Raw genomic sequence first — 22,846 nt, forward strand, 5'->3', positions numbered from 1 at the left:
CGAAATAATTCAAACCTTTTACTCGCCTATGCGATAATATGACGAAAAGCGTGTTTGATAAATTTTATTCGGCCGAACCGTCCATGTTAGAGAAAGAAGCCTAAGCATTAATGCCACCATTGACCGTTCATTTCCTAACCGTTCTACCAATCACGTTGTGAGAAATCTAGGCGCTTGATTTAAATCGTCAAATCAGCTTGGGGAGGTCTGTATACCTTGAATTTGACACCTACCGTGGCTGCAGATAAACTACAGATGAATCTCCAGATGCACTACCTTGGTGTCCTTATCTCCCTAGGATTACTTACCACCTGCGCAGTTAGTCTCACCTCCTATGAACGAAGTGAGTGATTAGATATTGTCAAGCCATAATTTGAGTTAAATGCCGTTTTACATTTTGCTCAGAACTAAATAGAAAAGCCGGTCTGATGAAGGTACCATGCGTCTGGAGGCCTAGATACCACTTGCAAAATGTCAGGGAACGGATTATCCTAATCTAAAATAGGTTATGTAGAATACTTTTTAAAAGGGGTTTTGTTGTATTAAAGTACCAAAAAAGTGGATACTAAATCTTTCATTTTAATTTACTTCATGGTGTTTTACAAAAGCTGAATTAAATATTCAGTTGGGAAGTCTAATTTTATGCCATCATTGCGTGCCTTAAAATTAAATTAGTGGTTTACTAAAAAAATTTAGTTTTATTAAAAACAATAGGGTGTTTAAGTTTGTGCATAAATTATTCGGAATCTCGTCTGGAAGTTCAATATTAATTGAGACATTGCACAACTACTTTGAGTCCATTTTATCAGAAAATGGAGTCTTCCGTGTCGGTAGGAGTCGCGTGATGGGAAATTTTTGCATGAGTAAAAATGATTGACAGAAGGTACTGCAGCTATTTTCTCCTCTAGAAGTGATTTGTGGTTTTGGCCAAACATGTAAACATAACCCATAAAATTGTCTTAAGCATTCAAGGAAAACGGTCAGGAAATATCGAAAATAGAGCTATTTAGAAATCACGCCGGTTCATACGTCAAATTTTTCGATCCATTGTATTATTCAGTGTTCATTATTCTCCATAACGTTTGTAAAATTCAAATAATGCAAAGTCTCTCAAATGATAGGCTTTATGACTAAGCGCTTCAAAAATAATAAAGCAAATAACCTGGAGGCGTTAAAAGTGGCCTTTTTAGTTTTTGTAGTTATTAATATTAGCCTATTTTGTTCATACAAGTGCTACCACAGTAATGCAGTGGAACTAAATTAAACAATGAAAAAAAAATCGGTTCCTTGAAGCTGCTGCAATTCCAAAAAATGCACTGCTTCTGTAATTTTTTTGCGCCAATACAGTTCTTATATCGTAAAAATTAATGTGCAACATTAACTCAGGTTATTTTTTATTGCTGTTTTGCACAAGACTATGGATGGTAAGAAGTCCGGTCAAGTAACAAAATTCTGGCCTACATCAGAGTAATCCATTCGCATAATAGGAATACACCTTATCCAAAAAATTAGCCATCAATGCTTGGTGGAATTGACGGACCGTCGCGTTTCAAGATGGAAGCATGAGTCGCGAAGGAGGGATAGCTCGTGCATTTGCAAGTGCATTAGAAGAAACATCAAGTCTGTAAAGATCACCCTTATTGATATGCGCGCCTTCTCTGGGGTCGTGCGCAGGCATTCTGCTGTTTCGGCCGCATTGATGATAAGGAATGCAGCTTCCTGGTAGTAGTAGATCTGTCAGGAAAAAATGTTAAGGAGGCAGTGGTGTTCTTCAAGGTGAATATTTTTAAAGCGTCACTCGCCTTTTGACGCTAGAACTCTCTAAAGTGGGATGCAAACTCGATCTCCTCTTATCGTCACTTATCGCGCACTTTGGCCAAATTAGGGTGCAACGAGTCGGCGCGTATTTTAGCCATTTACATCCAATATCCTCCTCTCTGGAAAAATGTTTTCATTCCATTTCGATGTTTTGTACTGTTCAGATCTTCCCTGAAGTAGTATTAATCGGTCTCATCGAGAACAATTCTTCATTTTTAGCGTGAAGAACCACCGAGAGTCTAAGGCCGTCGCCGGGTGGTTCTCTCACTAGGTGAAAGTTGGCGTGTTTTGACGTGCACTCAAACCAAAGAATGCACCCATCCATTTTGTTGCCATTAATTTTCGCTAAGATGCAATTATTTCGCTAAAAAGTGTAATAACTTCCCACCTCACAATGCTACTGAATCTGGATATCAGTAGGGGCTTATTTGTGTCCTTATTTCTGAGTGGATAAATCACTTAAAAAATCGAAGTATGTGATTACAGATAGGAAGGACTACCTTTTAACGCTTTTGCACATTTACATTGTAAAATTGCAAGTAGGTTAAAGTGCATAGGTTTGCATATTAAATGAGCCTTTAGTGTGTTACTCACATTGTTTTATAAGCCAATCAAAAAGCACCAACTATTCTTCTTTATCCCTTAAGTAAAGTACTAAAGCACAGTTTTTTGGAAGGTTCAGTGATTTTTAACTGCTCCTGTGCAATAAATTCTCCCATTTTTTCACTCTTACCCAAACCTCGAGGGGGAAAGTAAGGGGCCATGGACTAAGTAAGGCGGAAGTGCCAACAGTGTGTGACTTTTTCCATTGCCAAAATTCACGAAGTAAATGCACCCACTTCTGTCTGCAAAGGTTTTACGCCCTACAGCAACAATCTCAGTTGCTATGTTTGTGAGCCGGGATCGATGAACTTGACCAATAGGACGTACGTTCAATGGAAGATTGAGAACATGAGGTGCGAGGAGCCGACGGAGGATCTCCTTCAACTGTGGTCAGTTTTTATCATAAAAATAGCAGAAAATGCACTTTTTTGGGGATGGATTTATTTTTCCGCCTTTTTCACTTCAAATTCATTAAAAAGCTTCCTCATGCGAGTTTTTTGTGGTAATTGTACCCCCAACGGTTATCTGAAGCCAAGAGAAGTCATAATGCTAGGATAGAAAGTGTCCTGCCGACGTATAGAAGGGCTGTGCGGCTACTGGCATGGCTCGGATGCTGAGAAGCCCGGCACAAGCACGGTGGCCGAGCCTTAAACCCTGAAGAAACCAAAATTTGGAGTGAAACAAATGACCAAGGGGGGGATAAACCTTCTTCTTTAAATCACTGGAGTGCTGCATCTTGAACAACCTGCCTTTGACGATGGCTTAGCCGATCAAAGAGGTCACCTGGTTTTTTGAAATGGTCCACCGCAATTACCTGTTGCGATTGTTTATATTTATCCATCACAAAACCCCGGGATATACGTCATTCTCTCAGTACAATGGTCTTCACGGCCGCTCTCTTCTACCTCTCTTGCGTCATGAAGTAAGGGGGGGAAGACCTAAGCTTGTCTGCTTAGAGAGTTACTTTTACTTCGACTTCTAAGCACCAGGAAACTGTCTTCAAATCCTCTTGTTGGGTATTTAAAGAAAATGATGTGGTAAAACGAATTATCTGGAAATGAGTTAAACTATTTGCTTTCGACGACCCGTGGTTTTCATCTTAACAAATTATATATCATCACCGAAACATGTCAGAGCTCTGGAATTGTTCTTTCTGCTATAACCGGGATGGAAAGCAAGCATATGAGCTCATGGTTTATCAGCCCGATCTTCGCCTCTTTCATGTGCTACTGACCGACGGACGGACAGAGGATTAATGTACTTTTTGTAGCATCCGAAATTGTCCTCCTTTATCCCCAAGCTATGCGATTACTATCGTCACACTTCTAAGGACCAAATCACCTCATCACCTGCTTCATGGACTAAAGACGAGGTTGCTCACTAGGAGGCTTCCATCTGCTCACGATTTAATGGCAACTGCGGCTTGAAGCTGTGTACTCGACACACTCGAACGTACACAAGTAACACTTATGTTTGTGGAACAACCAAGCAATTCACGAGTAGCTTTGCTCTTTCGTTATGATGCAGAGGAGTTTCTGCCTCACTCTCATCCTCAGTCTCCTTAGATCTCTGATCCTAGGCTTTCTCGGCTCAGCTAATTTCGCGTGAAAGGGAACAGATGATTGAGAAATAAAAATTGGCCCCTAATGGGGGTTGTTGGAGCTAGGGGAGTGTGTTTTGTTGTTTCTCAAGGCAAAATGTCATCCACAGTAGGGCCAAAGATAATTTAAACAGCAAATACAGGAAAATTGGGTCAACACAGGAAGTGAACACAGACACGGTGCTCTGATTGAGCCCACATTATCTAGAAAATGTACTCGAAGACCTGTATCTTATTTGCTTCGAATCAAATCCCAACAGCATCTGTCCCCACAAGTAGCAGGGAGGCAAAACTAAAGACAGCAAAACTATCGGTGGAGTAAGCGGGGGTGGCAGCACCAGTGGTGAAAATTTGGTTATGTGAAACGGTGGATCACCAGATGGAGTTAGAGGCGGTGGAAGTCACACCTGTAAAGCTGGCTATCAACGCAGTGGAGGCAGAAACAACACAAGCGGACATATTTTTTGGCCTTTTTAACTGCCACTAGCAAAGCCTACTTTTGTTTCTTACTGAATTATTTTAAGTAGCAACTCCAAACACAGCAGCCTATCCTCTACAAAATCAGATTTGTATTGCAGAAGAAGCTTCCTTTTGCGGCCCAACAAAAGTAACACATGAATGGCAAACTTAAGATTAGATGGTACAGAATCAGATTCTTACTAGCTAGCATAATTCAAATAAAAATTTTACCCACTAACCGGAAAACTTACATTTCCCGAAATAATCTCCAAATTTTTATTCCCTTTTGCTTATTTTTCTTAGCGAGGAGACGGAAATATTTAAACCACGAGGTTGTGGGAAACTCGTTACAAAGTCCTATCAGCAGATCAATTTCGGTGGAGAAAGAGGTTTGTTTTCATTTCGTAGATACATTACAGCGCTTGACTTAAAATAACCTCCAAAGCTTGGAACAAAGGAGCAAAAACAGAAGCTCTAGTGTCAAACACTAGACTTGTGCATTTTTGGAGCACTCTTTTAAACTACTTTTGTAATTTTAAGTCCTTTTCGCCACTACTGCTACCTTACCTCATCGGGTGACCAAAAAGACTTTAGTAGTTCCCAAATTTGCTCGCCGTAGTGCTTACACTACTTATTTCCTCAGATTTCAATGGAATTTTTCACTTAGGCACGGTGTTCACACAAAGCGGATACAAAGACTGTTTTTTTTTCTCTAAAAAGTTTGTTGATTGTAGAGGTCAAATTAGTGCGTCGCTTCTGTGCCAGTTCTGGAATGAATCTCGACGAGCAGAAGTGTGTGATGACGATGTCGCAAGGCCGTTGGACGGAGATGTGCGTGTGTGGAGGTGAAGCGTGCAACGGCGTAGGTCACGCAGCCGCCTCATTTCTCTCCATCGTCAGTCCCCTCCTCCTCCTCCCCCTTCTCCCCCTCGTACACATCGCATAACTCCTTCCTGTCAAGCATTCATCATACACGCATCCCCCTTCCATCCTCTTCCCGTCCATCCCTCCATTTATCTATCAATTTACCCACTGATCAACTGTTGCATCCAATGTCTTGTGATTTCTGAGCCTATTTTGCTATAGCTACCTTAATAGCTTTGATTTTGACCTATTTTAGCTATATTAAGGTCCCATTTGATTGTACTTCCTCCCTTTAGACATGAAACCTTTCCACCTAAGAGTCTTTGACTGCAAAATGGAAGAAGGTGCCAAAACTCGACTTGATTTTGTTTTGTGTTGGAAGTCTGACGCGTCATTTTAATAACATCAAGAAAATACTCTGCTTGATCGTCAGCGGGCTTCGGGGAGAAAGGTAACATCAAGCTAAGGGCGAATGAAGCGCAAGTTTCTGCAAAACTTTGTTTTAAACGCATATTTGAATTCCTGGACCCTTTAGTCCCTGTGAGTTTTATGTCCCCATCAGCATTTCCGGACGATTGTGGGGGTATAGCGCGGCGGTGGTAAGTGACCTCTATCGAACTGAACGGAAATTTCGGAGACGCGACTGGTTACAGCAAAAGTAGAGATGCATTGAGGGTTAATAAGTCTGGGAGGACTGACAATCAAGGGTTTAGTGAGGTCAGGCCCACGCTTGGCAATCCCTATGGCCTCGGGTTTTGCGAGGAGGTAATTAATAACTTAAGGGCATTGATAATTCCCAGTGGATTGCTGCCACAATGTCCGGGTGGTTTTAAAGGTTAAATGGGGCATATTTATGATGTCCAGGCAACCGTGAAATGCTTCCCGATGGAAGGACTTAGGAATGGCGAGTGTCGCTTGAGGTGCTCCCCCCCATCATAGGGCGTTGTGCAGCCTTGAGCAGAAAAAAACTCACTAAACCCAACTTCCGTGCACGATGCAAATCATAGATGCGATGGAGTCTGTGAAATGTATTACCAACGTTGGATTCAAGGAGGTGCTCATCTCCGCAAAAACCCAACGACCGCCATTCCCAACTTGAAATTGTTTTGAAAACATTAATTGAACAGCACCTGCCTACGCATAAGGGAGACCATATATAGCGGGATAAGAGAGGGTTTCTTAGGCCTCGTGGTTCTGCACTTCCGTTTCGACGATCTAGACTTTCGGTTAGGCTCCAAAGCCTCCCAGCCCCTCTGGACGTCCCAGGAGAACCATTGTCACTTATTGTACACTTAAATAAACCTGATGAAGTCACCTACCAATTCATAATCATAAATTATTTCCAAATAGACATCTCCAAGGTGGTATTTAGTGTCTTTTAAGAAGTCAGTGTAAAATTATTTAATATTTGATTTTTAAATATGTTTGATGGACAAATTCAAAAAAATTAAAAAAATATGATAAAATAGAGGTTCTAAAATTTGGACAGAACTAATTTTACCGAGCAGGGTGCAAAAGTGGTTTTCTCAAAAAAATTCTCTGCATTTACTTCATCATATGTACCATCTTTACTACAAACCTTTCCCGACAAAATGACTGTGAAGTGGCACATGCTACTTATTATTTTTCAGCAGCGACGTACACCGCCATCAAGTCTGTTCAAATGGATTTTTATGGATTACAGTTGGAAAGTACAGAAGGTATCTTGAGATATTTGCTAGTTAAAATAATCGTCACTACTCCATAGCGTCCCTTCAAAAGGAGCCCCAATCTTGCCGGATCAGAGTCCTGAAAAATATCACTTGAAAGAGAAGAAATTCCGGTATGTCGCTTTACTTCTGAACACTTTACTTCGTGCATGACCGTCTAATGCAGGAAAGCAAAGGTGATCGTTATCACAGCAGGCAACTATGCCTTTTGGAGTGCGGATGATTTTAGCACTCGTCCTACACTACTACTTGGATTTGAGATTTGATAAATGCGATGCATTGTCGAGTGATTCAACACAAGAATTGCACATCTTTATCAACATTTTGCAGCTACGCTAATCCGTTACACCTTTCTTCTACGTCAGACTAGTTTTTTTTCTTTAAATACCACAACTTCGGAATCGGATTAAAATCGGTTTGTGAAGCAGGCCAGTTCGAGTCACGTCAGGCTCCCGGCGCCTGACAACTGACGGGCTTGAATATACTTGTAGCAAATAGTCTTGGGATCTTACAAAATACAAAATGATCTGGAAATTGTTTAAATATGCCTTTGTTTTATTTAGGACCTTTTGGCTAAATTCGTGGCAGTGTTTGCCTTCCTCGACCGCATCATCTTGGGGGTGGCTAAGTGGAGCACGTTACTGTCATTCTACGGCTGAGATGGAAATGGAAACAGGGGCACATTCAACCACACGGACTTATTAATCTCCGCCACCTGTTCCTCTTGCGTGTCTGGAGCCGTTTGAGTCTTCTGGTAGGGCAACTGAATCTCCCGCCTTGGAGGATGACATGTTACTGTGGTTGCCTGTCCTCTCAAAGGGGCCCTTACCAACGACCACCGATGAGTTGACTTTTTTATGTCCGCCCCCACCAGGCACCGCATCCCATTCCATCAACGCGACAATTTTTACTTCCACGCCACTTTTGGCCAAAAAAGGAGTAGAAGTAAACTTAAAGTCGGAAAAAACGAGAGGCTGTTTTTTTCGGACGTTGTTTTAAATGACCCCTTTGAAAACTGCCTCAGGGTGGGGGTTCAAATTCAGTGCAATCTATGAATAAATTATGTCGGTCTTAGAAATAAAAATAGACAGCATAAAATTCTTGTACTTTTTAACTGGAAAATTTACCTCCAAAACTGTAAAACAATTTAAGAAAAGAACAATAAAGGGGTACGAAGATTAATCGTTTGATAAGGGCACTTAATTTTTCCGCCACAAGCTTTATTTTTCTGATCAACCTTTTAAAAATCAAATTTTTTTAATTTAAAGAATTTATGGATCGAAAATTATTTGGTGCTAGATCCAATTGCATGGCGTGTCTTGGCCGAATGTGTCCATTTATGGCTTTAGTCACGGAAGGTGGGTCAGGCCATGATAAGCCAGACTGTATGGGGTCAGATCAGGCCACATCGGACTAAACCGGACCAGACCAGACCACTTGGAGAGGTCCTTTTTAATTACCTCAGTGAATTCTTAATGAATAAATTCCTGATTTTTTTCCTTCTTTTTGACAAGAATGTCTTTCTTAATAACCCAAAGGTCAAGCGGGTGGTTAAGTTGGCTTGATAGGTTATTTACCGAAGAAGAGGACAGTAAACGAGTCGGATGATTGTAAATGGATTGTTAAAATTTTACGCCTTTCCCAATGGGAACAAGCAAGTTAGGATTCCCCTTTACCGCTGGAGTGCTCTGTTGCTAGATTCCCAAGACTTGACCGTCGGTGCCTCCGTTTCTAGTTCACTTCACCTCTACCGTCCCAACTGCTGTTGCCACTGTGAACGAGAGGTGATAACAATCACTTAGGTATGAAAACGAGGTCAAGGATGAGGCGAAATCTTGCTGCCATCTAAAACAAAGTACAAATCTTCTCACAAGTAGGCTGTGTGACAGGCGATATGAGGTCATGCCTTGCCTGGTGGGGAGGAGGGAGTGGGGGTTTTTTCCACAACCTGATGCATGCATCATTGGTTGCTTCCTTTTCAAAGGGGTTTCACTGATTTAGGTCATTTGATTAGAAACGTTGCTGTTGCCTGTCATCCCCACCTCCCCGAAACCCTATAAACTAAGACATAGATGAAAAACTTCTCTCTTTAGTAGATCCGACTTGTTAAAGGTTGGTGAATGGAGAGAGGCTTAAATCACACCCAATACACATTTTTTGCACTGCACCATCTCAAAATGCTGCATTACAAAACCAACAAGAAGCCACGTCACTTTTGAGTCGACTTAAATCATTTCAGTAGGCTCTACCGACAACCACATCAACATTTTTAAGTAGTTAATTTAAGCAATAAAACAAGCTCAAAATCGCCTCATTTACTTTTATTTTGTTAATATTTGCCTCTGGAAATGCACATTTAATTTTCATGTTTAAAATTGACTTATTCCTAATCCAGTCCTTCGTTCAGTCATGCTTTTAAGGCTCCTGTGCAAAAGCACACAAGAACAAAGTCGGCGCGTTTCTAAAGCATTCGTTTTTTAATCTATCACTTTACTTGCCCATAGGATGTCATTTCTCTATAACTTCCGCTCGTGACCGCAGGGCTCCGTAAAAGGTCACGGCACACTCGAACTCCACGAAGCCTTCCTTTTATTCACCAGAGGAGAAAACCGACCCCCCTCCACGCCCCTCTACCAAATTAAGGGATTTTGAGGATTTAGAGGGTGATATCACCCCACAAAATCCAGTGCATTGCAAAAGACCGCACCTTCTAATTGACGAGCTTTGGGGAAGGTGGTTTTAGCCCTGGAGGAGACATTCCAGGGGACAATGTGAAAGCGCCAATTCACTCACTATTGCCTGACACACGTGGAGCTCGGGGACCCAAGTAAAAGAAGTGAAAGCGGAGTTCTGGGTACATCAAAAGCTTTTACTACCTTTCTTGTCCAAACCGTAGGAGAGGGAGGTATATGCAAGCTTAAGATTTCTTCCGGCGTAGGAATTAACTGCTCCCAGAGCCTGGATTACATGGTGCGTTTTGATGACTTCCAAAACTGGGATAAAGACAAAAGAAGGAAAGGGAGAAGAGGAAGGAAAAGGAGAGGAAGAAGAGGAAAAACAGGAACTATTAGAAAGTACAAGCTTTCCCTCCTTCAAAACGAATTGCAACACATCGTGACTGCTGACTGGTAGTGAATTTTTCTCCCTTCTATAAATTGTGCCTCTTTTGGAGCTGTAATCAATTCTTTTGATGTTTCTTCCATTTTCATAATTAATTAGTGGGATTTTTTATCGGAAAAAGCACTTACCTTTGGGTACTTACTATTCGCTTAATTAACTGGTCAAACGAGGGACATTTCCCTTCTGCCGTGATTTCGCCACTTCTCTCCTCGCGGTATAACCTTTCTTCTTCTTCATCTGCACACTAATTATAAAGCATTCTTTTCGGGCAGGACTTTAAAAGTTATGTCTAACCTTAATTGATTGCCCCTGAAGTGCTCGGCTTTTCCTCTGTAAAACCAGATGTTTACATCAAAACGGGACCTTTTATGGAAGGACTGCTTGTAGCATCATGTCAAATCTCCGATGTGTATGCTTTGCGTGGGCCAGTCACGATACCCCTAATGCAGAGTGAACAGGAAATCTACCCATGCATGAAACTTTAATCAGAGATGTCAGACATTTGACACAGTTTGGGTGGGTAAACATCCCTACCTTCCCCAGTTTATAGTAGTCAGTCGGTTAAAGTGTGTAGCTCCCTCCCGGGTGTCTGTCCTGCATGTGACCTTGCGATAGAGCCAAATCGTTCCAGCGGTCAAATCGAACAACTTTATTTACTAGTGTTTAGCCCCCAGTAGGTAGGCAAATCCACCCTAAAACGGCTCATTGGAAGCTTTTTTCGGTGATGGTCAAACACTAGGCTCGACGTCAAACAAAGGGCAAATATTACTTTCCCAGTCGCAGAACCGCTGGATGGTCCAGATACCTGAGACGCTAGCATTAGGCGGTTAAATATATGACACCGGTTTAATGTAAATGACAAGGGATTTCCCATCTTCACCTTCCATTCCTCTGGAGGTGTGCACGAGATAGGTGAAAGCTTGGATGTATAGTTATTACTACGCCTGCGGACATGCGCGTTAGTGGAGGTACAGACAGGCGGACGGGCAGGCGAGGAGGCAAAGAGAGGTGGACAGACGAGCGAGCATTTAGCGGCTTAACGGGTCCCATTTTCACATTCCGGCGCAGATACACACACACAAGCACACTTAGTGAGAGACAGTTGCATCGTAATACCACGCCAGAGGCTGCGTCAATGCTGTACGACATTCAAGGACCTCAACACCTCAAATTGCCGTTTCGAAGCACGAGAACCCCGTCTCCACCGCGTCGACATAGACACATTTCCCCCACCACCGGATGCAACACCTCTTCGGTGTCGAAGTCTGCTCGCCTTGTCTCGGCCATTCAGATGGGGCATACTTGTTGCCTTAGGCGTTACATTTTGGATCTCCTCAACGATAACTCGAGCCAGAAGCCCACCTCACCAAGCACTAACTGTGGAAGCAGTATTTTGGATCGAAGAGCCATGCCTCCGAGACCGGACTATGAGTGGATTACTGCAAGAAGACAACTGTACTTCACTCTGCAAGGCAGCACCTGCACAACAGAGTTCGAGCAGACCTCCAGTCCACTGATTTGGGCTGTGGATTGTCGAGAGTGGTCGTGTCTACGACTAATGTGTACCATTCAAGCGATAGAGCAGGAGGAAGGGGAGGATCCTACAAAGGAGACTTTCCAGGGAGCTGTATACAATCCCAGTCAGCCACAACCCGTTCGACGCAAGATAATCAACTCTTGCACTGGAAGATTCACACATTCGCCGTGTGCCTCACAGACGTGTGTGTGCTGCACACCAGAAAGCCATCGCAGGAAATCTGGCGAATTGGACCTAATTCAACATGACGATTTTCCAGACTCACTGCGGCAGCGACTTCGTCCATTTGCCAACGTGATGCTCAGTGTATCCTTCTCGAATCTCCACAATACTAGAAGTAGCTGCACCATCAGCAACGGCAGTGATGTCTCCAGTCCTGTAACTGGAAGTTTTTTGGACATACGATCCTGGAAATCTGCTCAATCTAGTCCACGTCGAGACATCTCTCCCTCAAATCGATCTCCACATTCCACACACATCAGAGGGGTTAATTCGGTGGTACTCATCGGTTGTCCAAATGCCAACGAGCATTCATCTCAACATCGAAAACGTCCCACGCCATACCGAACATTCTGGGTGCGTGGTTCGTACACCTATCAGTCGATACTGGATTACTTCTTTGCTACAGGATATGAAATTGTTGGTACACACTGTCTCCTGCGTCAGGCTTCACACATGGATTGTGAACACTGTAGACAGGATGCAGACTACTCTGACTACCCAAATTATCCCACTAGTCCACTGGATCCTCGAAATGAGATCTTCTTTGAGCACTTCAGCCAGTTGGAACGTATGCTTCAGTCTTCAGGAGTTTCAGCCAACCGTCTCGACTCTGTCATGGCCTTCAACGCCTTGGCAATAAGTGCTGGACGTCGGCTAGCAGGGTGGTGCTGCCACGGAGCTGAGGGTGATCCAACAATAGGTGCAGATCTTGAAGAACCCCTAATAGAATGGCGAATTCTAGCTACGTTGATAGATCATGGATTGGATGAATTTGAGTGGATGGAATTTCTTTCACCTCAACAGAATTTCATCGGACATGCGTTGTGCGTTCTTGCCTGGCCGATGCATGGATGGAGTCGGACAGAAGCAGCTACTTTGTCTAGTTGTGTATCCAAAAAGAAGACTGGTTCATTTACTGGATTTAGCGGTGGAGGCGGAGGTGGGAGTAGGCGAATTCGAAGGCGATCATCGTCCCCCCTTGGAAGGAATGGTCTCGGTCATCCACTTCCACCAGCACCCCTGGGAGCTGCACTCCGGCGACAGGCGTGCCTCCTTTTGATTAACCTCTGGTCTTTGGGCGCCTTCACTTCGCATCACATAGTTCGCAGGCGGAGTGGAGGCACCATTGGAAATGCAGTCTCGAGCAGTCGAATTTGGGATCCACGGCCAGGGAGTCAGAGAAGTCATAGCTATACTGCTACTATGGAGGGTGGAGACTTAAGACGGATTATGCTCAAGACCATCTCCTCCAAATCGGATCAAATTGGAGTGGTGAGTACTGCCCCTTCCTTTTTTCAGACTTTACACCCGATTGCACCGGCACCTTGTCGCTTTACAGTGTAGTAAAACAACCGCAGCTTGGCCCTTTACACCTAAAAATAGTAAAAATATATTTGCAAATTTCTGTAGAAAAAGGGAAGACAGTAGTTAAAGTTAGCTGCTTAGAATTCACGCAAAAAGAAGATATGATCGCTCTAGGCATAAATAAATAATGAACAAGGACCACAAGAGTACATCGCTCTGGCAACTCCGTGGAGATATGACTATGAATGATTCTCTGGAAAAACTACCGAAAAGTCTCTCTACTTTTTGCCTAGAGCTTAAGCTCTGAGTCGTTAAGCTTGACTTTGCGTTCATCCAGAAAAGAGGTTTTTGATAATGGCGGGTGAGCCTTATCCACCCACCAATCCACTTACTTACCTACTAGAATGTCCACTTTCTAATTCCTCCTGGCTTTGACGTTGGAGGCGGGGAAATTGTAAACACTTCCCTCCCACGGCAAAGGCCATCTCAATCCGATCCGTTCAAGTCACTACCGGAGTTTTGAAGAGGCAAAAAATGGTCACAATGGAGCTCTTTAAAGTTGTGCCATTCTGGATTTAAAACCATTTATTTATCCTCCAGGCAGAGGAAGTCAACTTGTTCAGTTCACTCGCCTTGACCCTAACCAATCGATTGGTGACATATGACACCAACTTCCACAGTGTCAGTTATGGTAATTAGATGAAGTCCAAATGACACGTATTTGTGACAGTAGTGGCGAGTTTAAACATAGTCTTGGGTGGTAATGTTCTGGCACGGGTCAACTCCTCGGATTTTATTAGTAGCGCAGCAGATTTTAAATTTGCACCACCAAAGCTTCCTCCCTGGTGTGGAATAGGTCGAGATGGATGCAGAAAAGCCGAAAAATAACTATCCGGAAGAAAAGTTGATTTAAAGTGTTGTCTTTCTGAGGAAGTATTTTAAGGGTACAGGTAAAAGGGATGCGTTACTCTTTAAAGATTACCCTTGCTTTTCCTTCTTTTTGAAGGCATCTCAAGGGTCGAATTAAACCCGTTGAGAAGAAACGTACAGTTTTCTGACCTGCATTGGTTTAATGAAGTTCCTCTTTCTACTTTTCTTTACTATATCTCTGACAACAAAGGAGACAGATGGGAAATCTAGGGCGACCTTCCTTTTGTAGGCTGTAAATACGATCATCTGTGGGTGTGACAGGTTCAGACGCACGCACTAGCTGAATCGACCCAAAACGAAGACCTGTAAGGAATAAGGTAGAAGGAAAAAAGGGAAGAAAAGAGGAAAGAAGAATGTAAGAAGTGCTATGAGAGGCCTATGACCCATCTCCTTCATGGCATTGTCCGATCTCCTTTTTATGCCCTCTGGTCCTAAAAAGGACCTCGGTTTCGGGTCAGGAGGTCACCACAAAAGAATTGTTCTTGGGAGAGCCGCTTTTCACTCCTCTCCTTCTGCCTTCACATCCATGGATAGAGGGGGACATTATCCACTGCTAGGGGTTATAAGGTAGTACAGGAGGCAAAGTTACACGAATTTGGAGTTCGTTTCCCCCTCGGGGGTAAAGGCGCCCTCTCGTGAGGTTGGCGCACATGATGGCCGCTTCTCACCTAAGAGGTACATCCAAACAAACTAGAAGTTTGCTATTCGCTTGCTATCAAACCCGTCAGCATACTTTCCTCCTTCTCTTCGTGGAATAATGCACTTAGTTTGATAGTTGAAGGTAGGAAAAGTGCCTCATTCACACCCACTCGATCACACCCTGACGCGATGAATTTTGACATTAGTGGGGCGCTCTGCGCACAAGTTGTTTACTTGTCAGGCAATGAACACATTTTGGGTAGAAAAAAAGCACGACATTAGGAATGAAAATGCTGTCAAGTAGGAGGAACAAAAAATAACTTTTCAAGTGATTGTAAAAATGTAGCAATTTGCATGTTCCCACAAGCGCCGAGTTGAGTGAGTTGACATGATGACACATGTTAAGGAAGAGAGTTTTCCCCAACTGTTGTAGGAAAAATAAGTATCAAAATAATATTTTAAGCCTTCACAAAAATAAATGTTTAAAACTACTGCTTAATATTTTGCCTAAAGAATGTCCGTGTATTTAAAAATAAGTGCGTTTGGAATTTAACTGCATTGGAATTCCTGAAAAGTCTTCTTTGATCCGCACATAAGTAGATAATCTGTCAAAGTTATTTCCTTCTTTATTCTTTCTTTTCCATCTTACTGAGCAGTAAAAATGCATTACATAAAGGCTTTAAACTTAAGGCTATTCTTTGAACTGTTAAATAAAAGCGGTCATTTTAAGAACAGGGGAAATTGACCTTCAAAACAAAGAGGAGAAAATATGAATAGAATTAAATGAAAATAAGGCATTTGTTTTTCACCAGCACAACATTTTTAAAATTACTTGCAGTCAGATATATGGGATGGGGGTTTTCGGGCCACCCCAAATCGGTCCACCAGGTTTCTGTGTACCTCGATGAAACGACTTCCTACGACCTCATGGTGCCTGGTATGCACCATTCCAGCAGTAAAGTGGTGGGCTTTTGTAGTCTCTAGCAGGCCGCCTGCTCCTTTTGGCTGAACAAACGCGGTGGATGAGACACAAGCTCGTCTGCTTTGCCTAGCGAATTTAAGTCGGTTTTATTGGGGAGGGGAGATTCTCCTCTGTACTTTTGTGTACGGCATTGAGACAGAATACAGTGGCAGAACACCACACCGTCTCAAATAATTGGTTAAAGATGAAGCTCCACTTCTTCCTCTCCTTCAAAATTCGTTACTTGTCACTGTTTTCGCGCTCAGGTCATTCATTCTTTCATTTAATCAACGATGAACATGCCAAGGGCATTGTTCTAGGTCAGACAGTGGCTGGTCGGCATCTAGATCAAGTGGGAAGGGAGCGTCGTGGTGGCATGTGCTTATCATGTGTCTGCCACGGACTCTACACCAACAGATGGCAATAACCCTCCAGGGCAAGCGGCTTGTTTTCCGTTTTTTTCTGCATACCTAATGAAAACGTGCATTTTTCGATTGTCTACTGACTAAAATGACTGACTTGTAGTGAAAAACGGTTTCTGTATTTCAATAGTGGTTAGGTGAGGGAAAATACCTTCTTTCCTGCACGAATCACCCACTTCTATGCCACGCAACACTTCCCATTTCTTTGTGTGTGTGTGTGTGGTGGGTGGGTGGGACGCGGCAGACACGACTATTCACCCCATATTCTCCTTTATCCGAAGGCCAAATACACCACTGCCTGTGAAGTACCACGGAGGCGTCGGAAAGGCGAAGAGCCGGGAGTCGGAGTCAGCGAGGTAAAAAAGCAAAGAGGCCATCTTCTTCCACCAGGCCGCTTGAGACCGCATGCCGCGAAGCAGATGCATAAGTTATTCTGGGCTTTAGCTAGAATGCGAAAGAGGCAGTAGGAGGGAGAGGAAGGGAGAAAGAGGACGGGAGGCAGATGCTGCCTCCTCATCATCCTAGGTGATAATTATCGCCTTTACTATTCCCGATTGTTTGATAATAGACAACCAATGGAAAATTAAAAACGGCAAAAAGAAATGGAGGTGGAGTGGACTGGATTGGACTGCTTTTGGCTTCCAGAGGGGAAATAAACAGAAAATCAGAATTGGCGGCTAATTTGTTTCTCATTTGTGCTCATCCGGGGGTGCTGCGGTGACGCTGGATGACAGCGGCGACAAAACACCGCATCTATCCATTTAATTCCTCTCTAGGTGCTTGAGAAGTCACCTGAAACAACTCCTTTATATTTACATTTAATGTATAAAAATAAAAAGACAAAAAGGGGAGATTTGAGGGGGAGAGAGGGGAGTTTCCTGTCCCGAAAAATGTGACATACACGATTAGCCGAAATCTCGTTCTTTTAACTTAGAGGCACCCATTTCCGTCAAACCACCACCACATTTTAGGGAGGAGACTTGGCTACTCGGAAATCACATCCCTCCTTTTTTTAGAGCTTGAATTATCCTAGGTGTTGGACTGAAAAGTTGATTATGCCAAAGTCAGACTACTGTATTTACGAAAACAAATTGCTAAAAAATATCTAAATTTTTAGTCAGTGGTTTAATTTCCTTTACGTATTTTAAATAGCGAGTCAAAGAATTGAGTGGTATGAGCCAACTGGCGGTGCAGGGCCCTACAGCCGCATTGAATCGACAAGTTGAATTGTGTGCTGCCGTGTTGAAGTTCATTAAAACAAACCCACAGTCACAGTTAGTTTTAGCACGTTTTTGCATAAGATTAACCCAATCTTTCAATATTATTTCTGCAAAAATTCCCTAAAATTGAAGAAAACCTTACTAGGCACACGTTTCGGCTCAATAAACACCAAGACAACACAAGTCAAGCAGAGGGGAAACAGCTAGACCCAACCACATTGGTTGCACATTCCAACTGTCTCATTCCCCTCTCCTGGAGTCAGGGCATGGTTGACTAAAGGGAGAAAGTGATGAGCACTTGGGACAGCATGCGGAAAATACGGGGATTTGAGGCGGCATCGGCCGATCCAACCAGAGACGCAAAATCATTCTACTTGGATATTTTTGTAACAGAACAGGGTACTGTAAAGCCCTCCCTCTTGTGCATCGCATACGGCGGTTTGTTTGGATTTCTGATAAGAGGGGGATATTTGCGTCCTCTCTGTTCCACCCACCCACGCAAACACAATAAAAATGGGGAATGATATTCGAGAGACTAAAGGTAGAAGAGATTTGTGGTGATAGCTCAAGAAAGCCTGCACTTAAACTTCCTCGTCGTCGACTTTTTTCCCCAACTTGTACAGTGAAGTAGCTTTGGCAACCATTCCTACTTAAGTGTCCCTTTTAGTGGAATCGCGTGTGCGTATTTTGACTGCATGTGACTCCGCATCATTTCGTGCCCTCACTCTTAGTTACGCGACTCCCAGATAAACATCATATCCGAGCGCGGGGTAGACACAAGGCGCCTCTCTTCCTTCTGACTACGGCAACTTTTTTATGCCCGGACAAGAAAATGCATTACAAAGCACTTGTTTTAATTTGCAGTCTTTTGGCGCGGATATGGAATGTGCCCGTGCGCTAATTCTTCCCGAAATAGAGACGCCGCAGCAAATGCACTCTAGTCGCTGGAACCGTTGCTGAATTCATGATAAGTAGTATGGAGGAATATGCAACTTGTCATCGGATAAAAGGCCTGGTCTGGCGACCATTAGTCTGATATGATGTTTTTACCTTGAAGCGGTCGCACAACCAACGGAGACCGAGGAGTCCGCGTGAATAAACGCGCGTTTAAGCAAAGCACGGTGTCCATAAGATATTAAACCGATCTGGGGGTCTTTTAAAATGTAAAGTTTAAATATCTTTTCCTTAAAATCATTAACTGTTTTCCACTAAATTACTTGCTTTAGACTACAAAAACCCTAATTTAGCCAACTGAAACAAGGCGTTCGGGCAGCCGTTGGTGCCGAAGCAAAGAAGGGTTTCGTATTTTTTGACATCTACACAGCCTCTAGTCAACTATATGCAAGGCAGAAGGGAGAATAGGCATGTTTCTTCTTTTATAAATAACCGTGCTCTTGGTTTTTTATTTCCAAAAAGTAGAACAGTGGCTACTTTTTTGAGGCTCACCAATGCCTCACTGTTGAGCTTTAGTTGGCCAAAAAAACCGCACCGACTTTTTGAGAGGGCTTTCTCTGTCTGTCCTGTTGCCTTTAGGACATGAGGGTATGCGAAGACAAAAAACTATGACAATCACTGTCAAAAGTGTGCATTGTCTAAGGCATTGCGGTGGGGAGTGGGTGCACACGCGCTGCAGTATTTTACCTTGAGAGTAAATGACTGTCACAAAGCGCATTTTTCTTTCCTTTTTTGACTTTTTCCAACGTATATGCATAGTAGACACTTATAAATTGGCGGTAGATCCACAGCTGGATAAAACAAAAGATTTCCAGCGCCTTGTGTAATGTTGTTCTCAGGAAAAGGGAAACGCTCCTCCACTTTGATTAAACGACAAGAATTTGATGTAAGTAGTATGGTACATATTGTTTAAGAAGTTTTAAATTAGATCACTTCTAATTCTGAGGCCGCGGATACATCTAAAGTAGGGGATTTATTTAAATGAACTGAAGGCTCTCCCAACTGGCGTCAGATATTTGCTTGCCTGGAAGCACGAATTCAGGCTTCCTCCGGAAGTAGCGGAGATAATTTTCCTTTTCCGCCTCCGGTCACCCGGGCATCTTTTTTTTCACTGGTATGACAAAGAGAAAGGTCATTTGGTATTCGCCTTAAATAAAGCGAAAGGTACTGAAAGTCCTACTGATATCGTTTATGCCGTTATAAGGAGCAATTTATGGGATGTGCCAAAAAATAAGTAAAGCTACATCGTAGCATTAGGTGGAGTTTTTACAAAGTCCACCTTTTATCTACCTGATTATTTTTGAGACCATTGAAGTCTTCTGCAGACAGCATTGGATGGATCTAAAAGAGATTCAAAAAATGACAAATTTTATGGAATGACCTTAAGGGTGTCAGCTATATCTCATCACGCCAACATTATTATGACCTTCAAGTGGGTTAGTCAAGAGCTTATGGGCTATGAGATGCTACCATTCACTTTATGCTAAGCCTACTCGAGAAGTTTGAAGGCCAGTAAGAAAAGTGGCACGAGTCGAGCTCCACACATGGTCCAGTCGTGGGGCGGAGGGGCCCGTGAGATTTAGTGGGTTTACAGTAGCGACGAATAAAGGCGGACAAAATGAATAGTTTATGATTTGATTGCGTATCGGCAAAATCAACCGGGTGGAATATTTTTTTCTCGAAACTGTACAATGTAGCCGCGATTTGCATGGGCGGGGGATTTGTAAAGTTGGGGAGGGGCGTAATAAATCTCAATTTTGGATTGGACCTGTGTCACATGGGTGTTGCCCGTCAATTACATGGCTCCACGAACCTAGGAGTGTGAAAGTGTGCCTTGTCCGTAGATGACTGAGAAGGCGGAAAGAATTTCATTAGCCCAATCACAAACTGTTCAAATTTTTTCTTGTCTAGTTGACTGTACTACAAATAGGAGTGAAAGGTGAGTGGGAAGCTTGACAAGTCCAATTGTCAACCTTATTTAAAAGAAACAAAAGCTTATGGAGGTCTATTTATAACGATTTCCAGCCTAGAGCAGCAAAACACCTTGACGTAATCAAGGTGATCATGCCATGAAGGTGTGACATTGCTGCTTGGACAGATACGAATTCATAGTGATAGGGGGGGGTGAGTCAGTATGACAAGTTTCAAGCCCTTAGCCATGATTGCTTTTGGAAAGGTGGACCTTCTTGCAACCTCTCGACTTGTATCTTACCAAGAAGGACAGACTCCCGCCGCAGATATGGGGTAGGAAATTTAGCCGACGAATCGTCGGAAATAATAGCGGAAGTGGTACACCACACACATACATTAGGTGAGGAATTCCAAGGTCGAAGGGTTTGCTAGTTATGGTATTTGATTTACGGGGATGTAAACCATTTACTTTCCCCACAAAGTTGCCCTTGACTAATACTAAGAACGACATTTAAAGGAAGGAGAGAGCCTTTCCACTGTATGTAATTTTAAAATTTTTATAATTTGTGCCCAAATTCCTCACCGATGTTGTAGGAAGCTTCTTCGACTCTGAAATCCAAGTCGAATCGCATCAGGTTGAATAAACTGACGGTTTAAGGTAGACCAGTGCATGTACCAGCTTTCTGACCTGAATTTTGCTGTAATTTACAATAACTTGTCAGCTTTGACATCTAATACCTTAGAATGAAAGTATAGAACTAGTAAAAGTTCATCGCCATCAGTATGTCATTTTATTGCTTTTCCCCTCAACAAGATAAGATCTTCAAACAAGTTGATGAGGTCTGTTCCTTCCTAACGTCTTTGAGTGTACAGCTAGGCAAAGTAAACAGTTTTGCGCATTTAGAGAGCGATTTACCATTTCCCTTTACACCCTTTAAAAGTTAATGTGCCAACGCCGACATTAATAAAGCATAAGAATGCTGCTCTTTGGGTTTTTTTAAGTTGCTAACATGCAAATTAAATTGGTGTCTTTAAGGCACGTCCTTCTTGACTTAACTCTCGGTAAATCATATTCGGAAGGGCAAAAATTGCACGAAAATTTTCGCACTTTAAGGCTACCTGTTGTTTAATTACTTAAGTGGATGGAGTGAATGTGTTGCGGTGGCATGGCCAGGAAAAGAAGAAACTGAAATGTCCGAAATGCACCGTCCACGAAGGGGGAGAAGGGCAAGAGTACGCAGAGGGAAAAGTTTCATTTCCAGGTTTTCTGTTCGTTTCAGTAAAAAAATGTTTGCTGCAGTGCAAATACTTTGCTTTACTAGTTCTTCTACTTGACGAATTCAACAGCTTCTAAGGAATTAACTTGGAAGAAAGCAGAAAATCCCACATTTGTACACCACAAGATTTGTTGGGAATAGAGGCATTATAGACTAAGAAAAGTACTACTTTTATTTCTTTTTTCCCCCAATTTTTTGACATTAAACCCGGGCGGGAAAATTGGGTAGCAGTGCAAATGTCACATCGGTAGTGAACATGCTGCAATAGATAAAGAAACGAAATTAGTTCTTAGCTAACTAGACAACATAATTATTAAATGATCAAATTTTCCTTGACTAAAAAACTTGCTTTTTGTTTTAATTTTGTGTTTGTAGGGAGCACACATCCAACTTTCTCATTGCGAGTTTTGTCATCCCCTCTGCTTCGTAGACACGCTCTGAGATGGGCAAGATAATCTCAACACGCTTGACAATACTTGATTGTTTATATGCTTTTTAGGAGCGTCTAATCATATAGGGTAACATAAATGGCGGGATTCAGCTCCGCATTATCTGATAGAGGACGCGAGGGACGGGGGGGGGGGGGTAGGAAAATGACATAATCCTATATTACTGCGTTTGACAGCTTTAAGGCTAGACAACGACGTGTAATAGTGAACCTACGTTACCTGTGCAAGAGTTGCGGACAGGGATCGTCTCACCAAGGCGTGCTTCAAAAGTAGTCTCCAGTGGAATTTTCACTTAAGCGTGCCGTAGATATGACTCTTTTTTTACTTGAAGGAACATATACCACTTACTTAAAGAGGGTCGCAAACATTTGCGACATTATAGGTGAAATGGCCTATACTTACACGGGTAAAAGAACAGCAGTAAATACAGAGTAAATTATTGCTCTAAAGGTGAGGTGAACTACAAATTAGCGGAGTAACGTAAGTTTGGGCCGTATGGTGCACTCAAACAAATTCGCTACATGTAACAAAGTGGTTAATTTTGTTTAGCTATCCTGAATTGCAGCTACATTATTTTAAGGCAAAAAAACAAACCATAAAATAGAAACAAACGTTTTTATAAGGGTATACGAAATGGAATTAAGGTGATGCACTTTGGAAGTGTAATTTGCTTGTTGAGGTGTTTATCGCTAAAATCCTCTTCATTTTGCCATTATAATGCAACTTTGCTAAACTACGATATTTTTAAAGAGTTTACGTATCCTAAAGCACAAAACCACTTCTCGATTGCCTGCGTTTCTCACCTAGTTTCACTTTTGACTATCTTATTACCACCTTTTTGGTTGG

General features: G+C 42.6%; 3 protein-coding genes across 3 annotated transcripts; 2 read left to right on the forward strand and 1 right to left on the reverse strand. All coding sequences in view use genetic code 11, as the record gives it.

The window, feature by feature from the left end:
* Positions 1-255: 255 nt before the first annotated feature.
* Positions 256-5,426, forward strand: EGR_08875 (hypothetical protein; the record flags this gene model as incomplete). The annotated part of the gene is made up of 4 exons (XM_024498124.1): positions 256-343; positions 2,672-2,810; positions 4,784-4,869; positions 5,215-5,426. 4 exons carry the CDS (start codon positions 256-258, stop codon positions 5,424-5,426), a joined length of 525 nt encoding a protein of 174 aa, XP_024347456.1.
* A 5,699-nt stretch (positions 5,427-11,125) lies between these two features.
* EGR_08876 (hypothetical protein) lies at positions 11,126-13,936 on the forward strand (the record flags this gene model as incomplete). The annotated part of the gene is made up of 2 exons (XM_024498125.1): positions 11,126-13,204; positions 13,838-13,936. The coding sequence occupies 2 exons, from the start codon at positions 11,126-11,128 to the stop codon at positions 13,934-13,936; spliced, it is 2,178 nt and encodes a 725-aa protein (XP_024347457.1).
* An 816-nt stretch (positions 13,937-14,752) lies between these two features.
* Positions 14,753-16,706, reverse strand: EGR_08877 (hypothetical protein; the record flags this gene model as incomplete). Its single annotated transcript, XM_024498126.1, has 2 exons — positions 14,753-14,835; positions 16,499-16,706. 2 exons carry the CDS (start codon positions 16,704-16,706, stop codon positions 14,753-14,755), a joined length of 291 nt encoding a protein of 96 aa, XP_024347458.1.
* Positions 16,707-22,846: the final 6,140 nt, after the last annotated feature.

The sequence above is a fragment of the Echinococcus granulosus genome (assembly GCF_000524195.1).
Source record: "Echinococcus granulosus chromosome Unknown EG_S00122, whole genome shotgun sequence".
Taxonomy (NCBI): Eukaryota; Metazoa; Platyhelminthes; class Cestoda; order Cyclophyllidea; family Taeniidae; genus Echinococcus; species Echinococcus granulosus.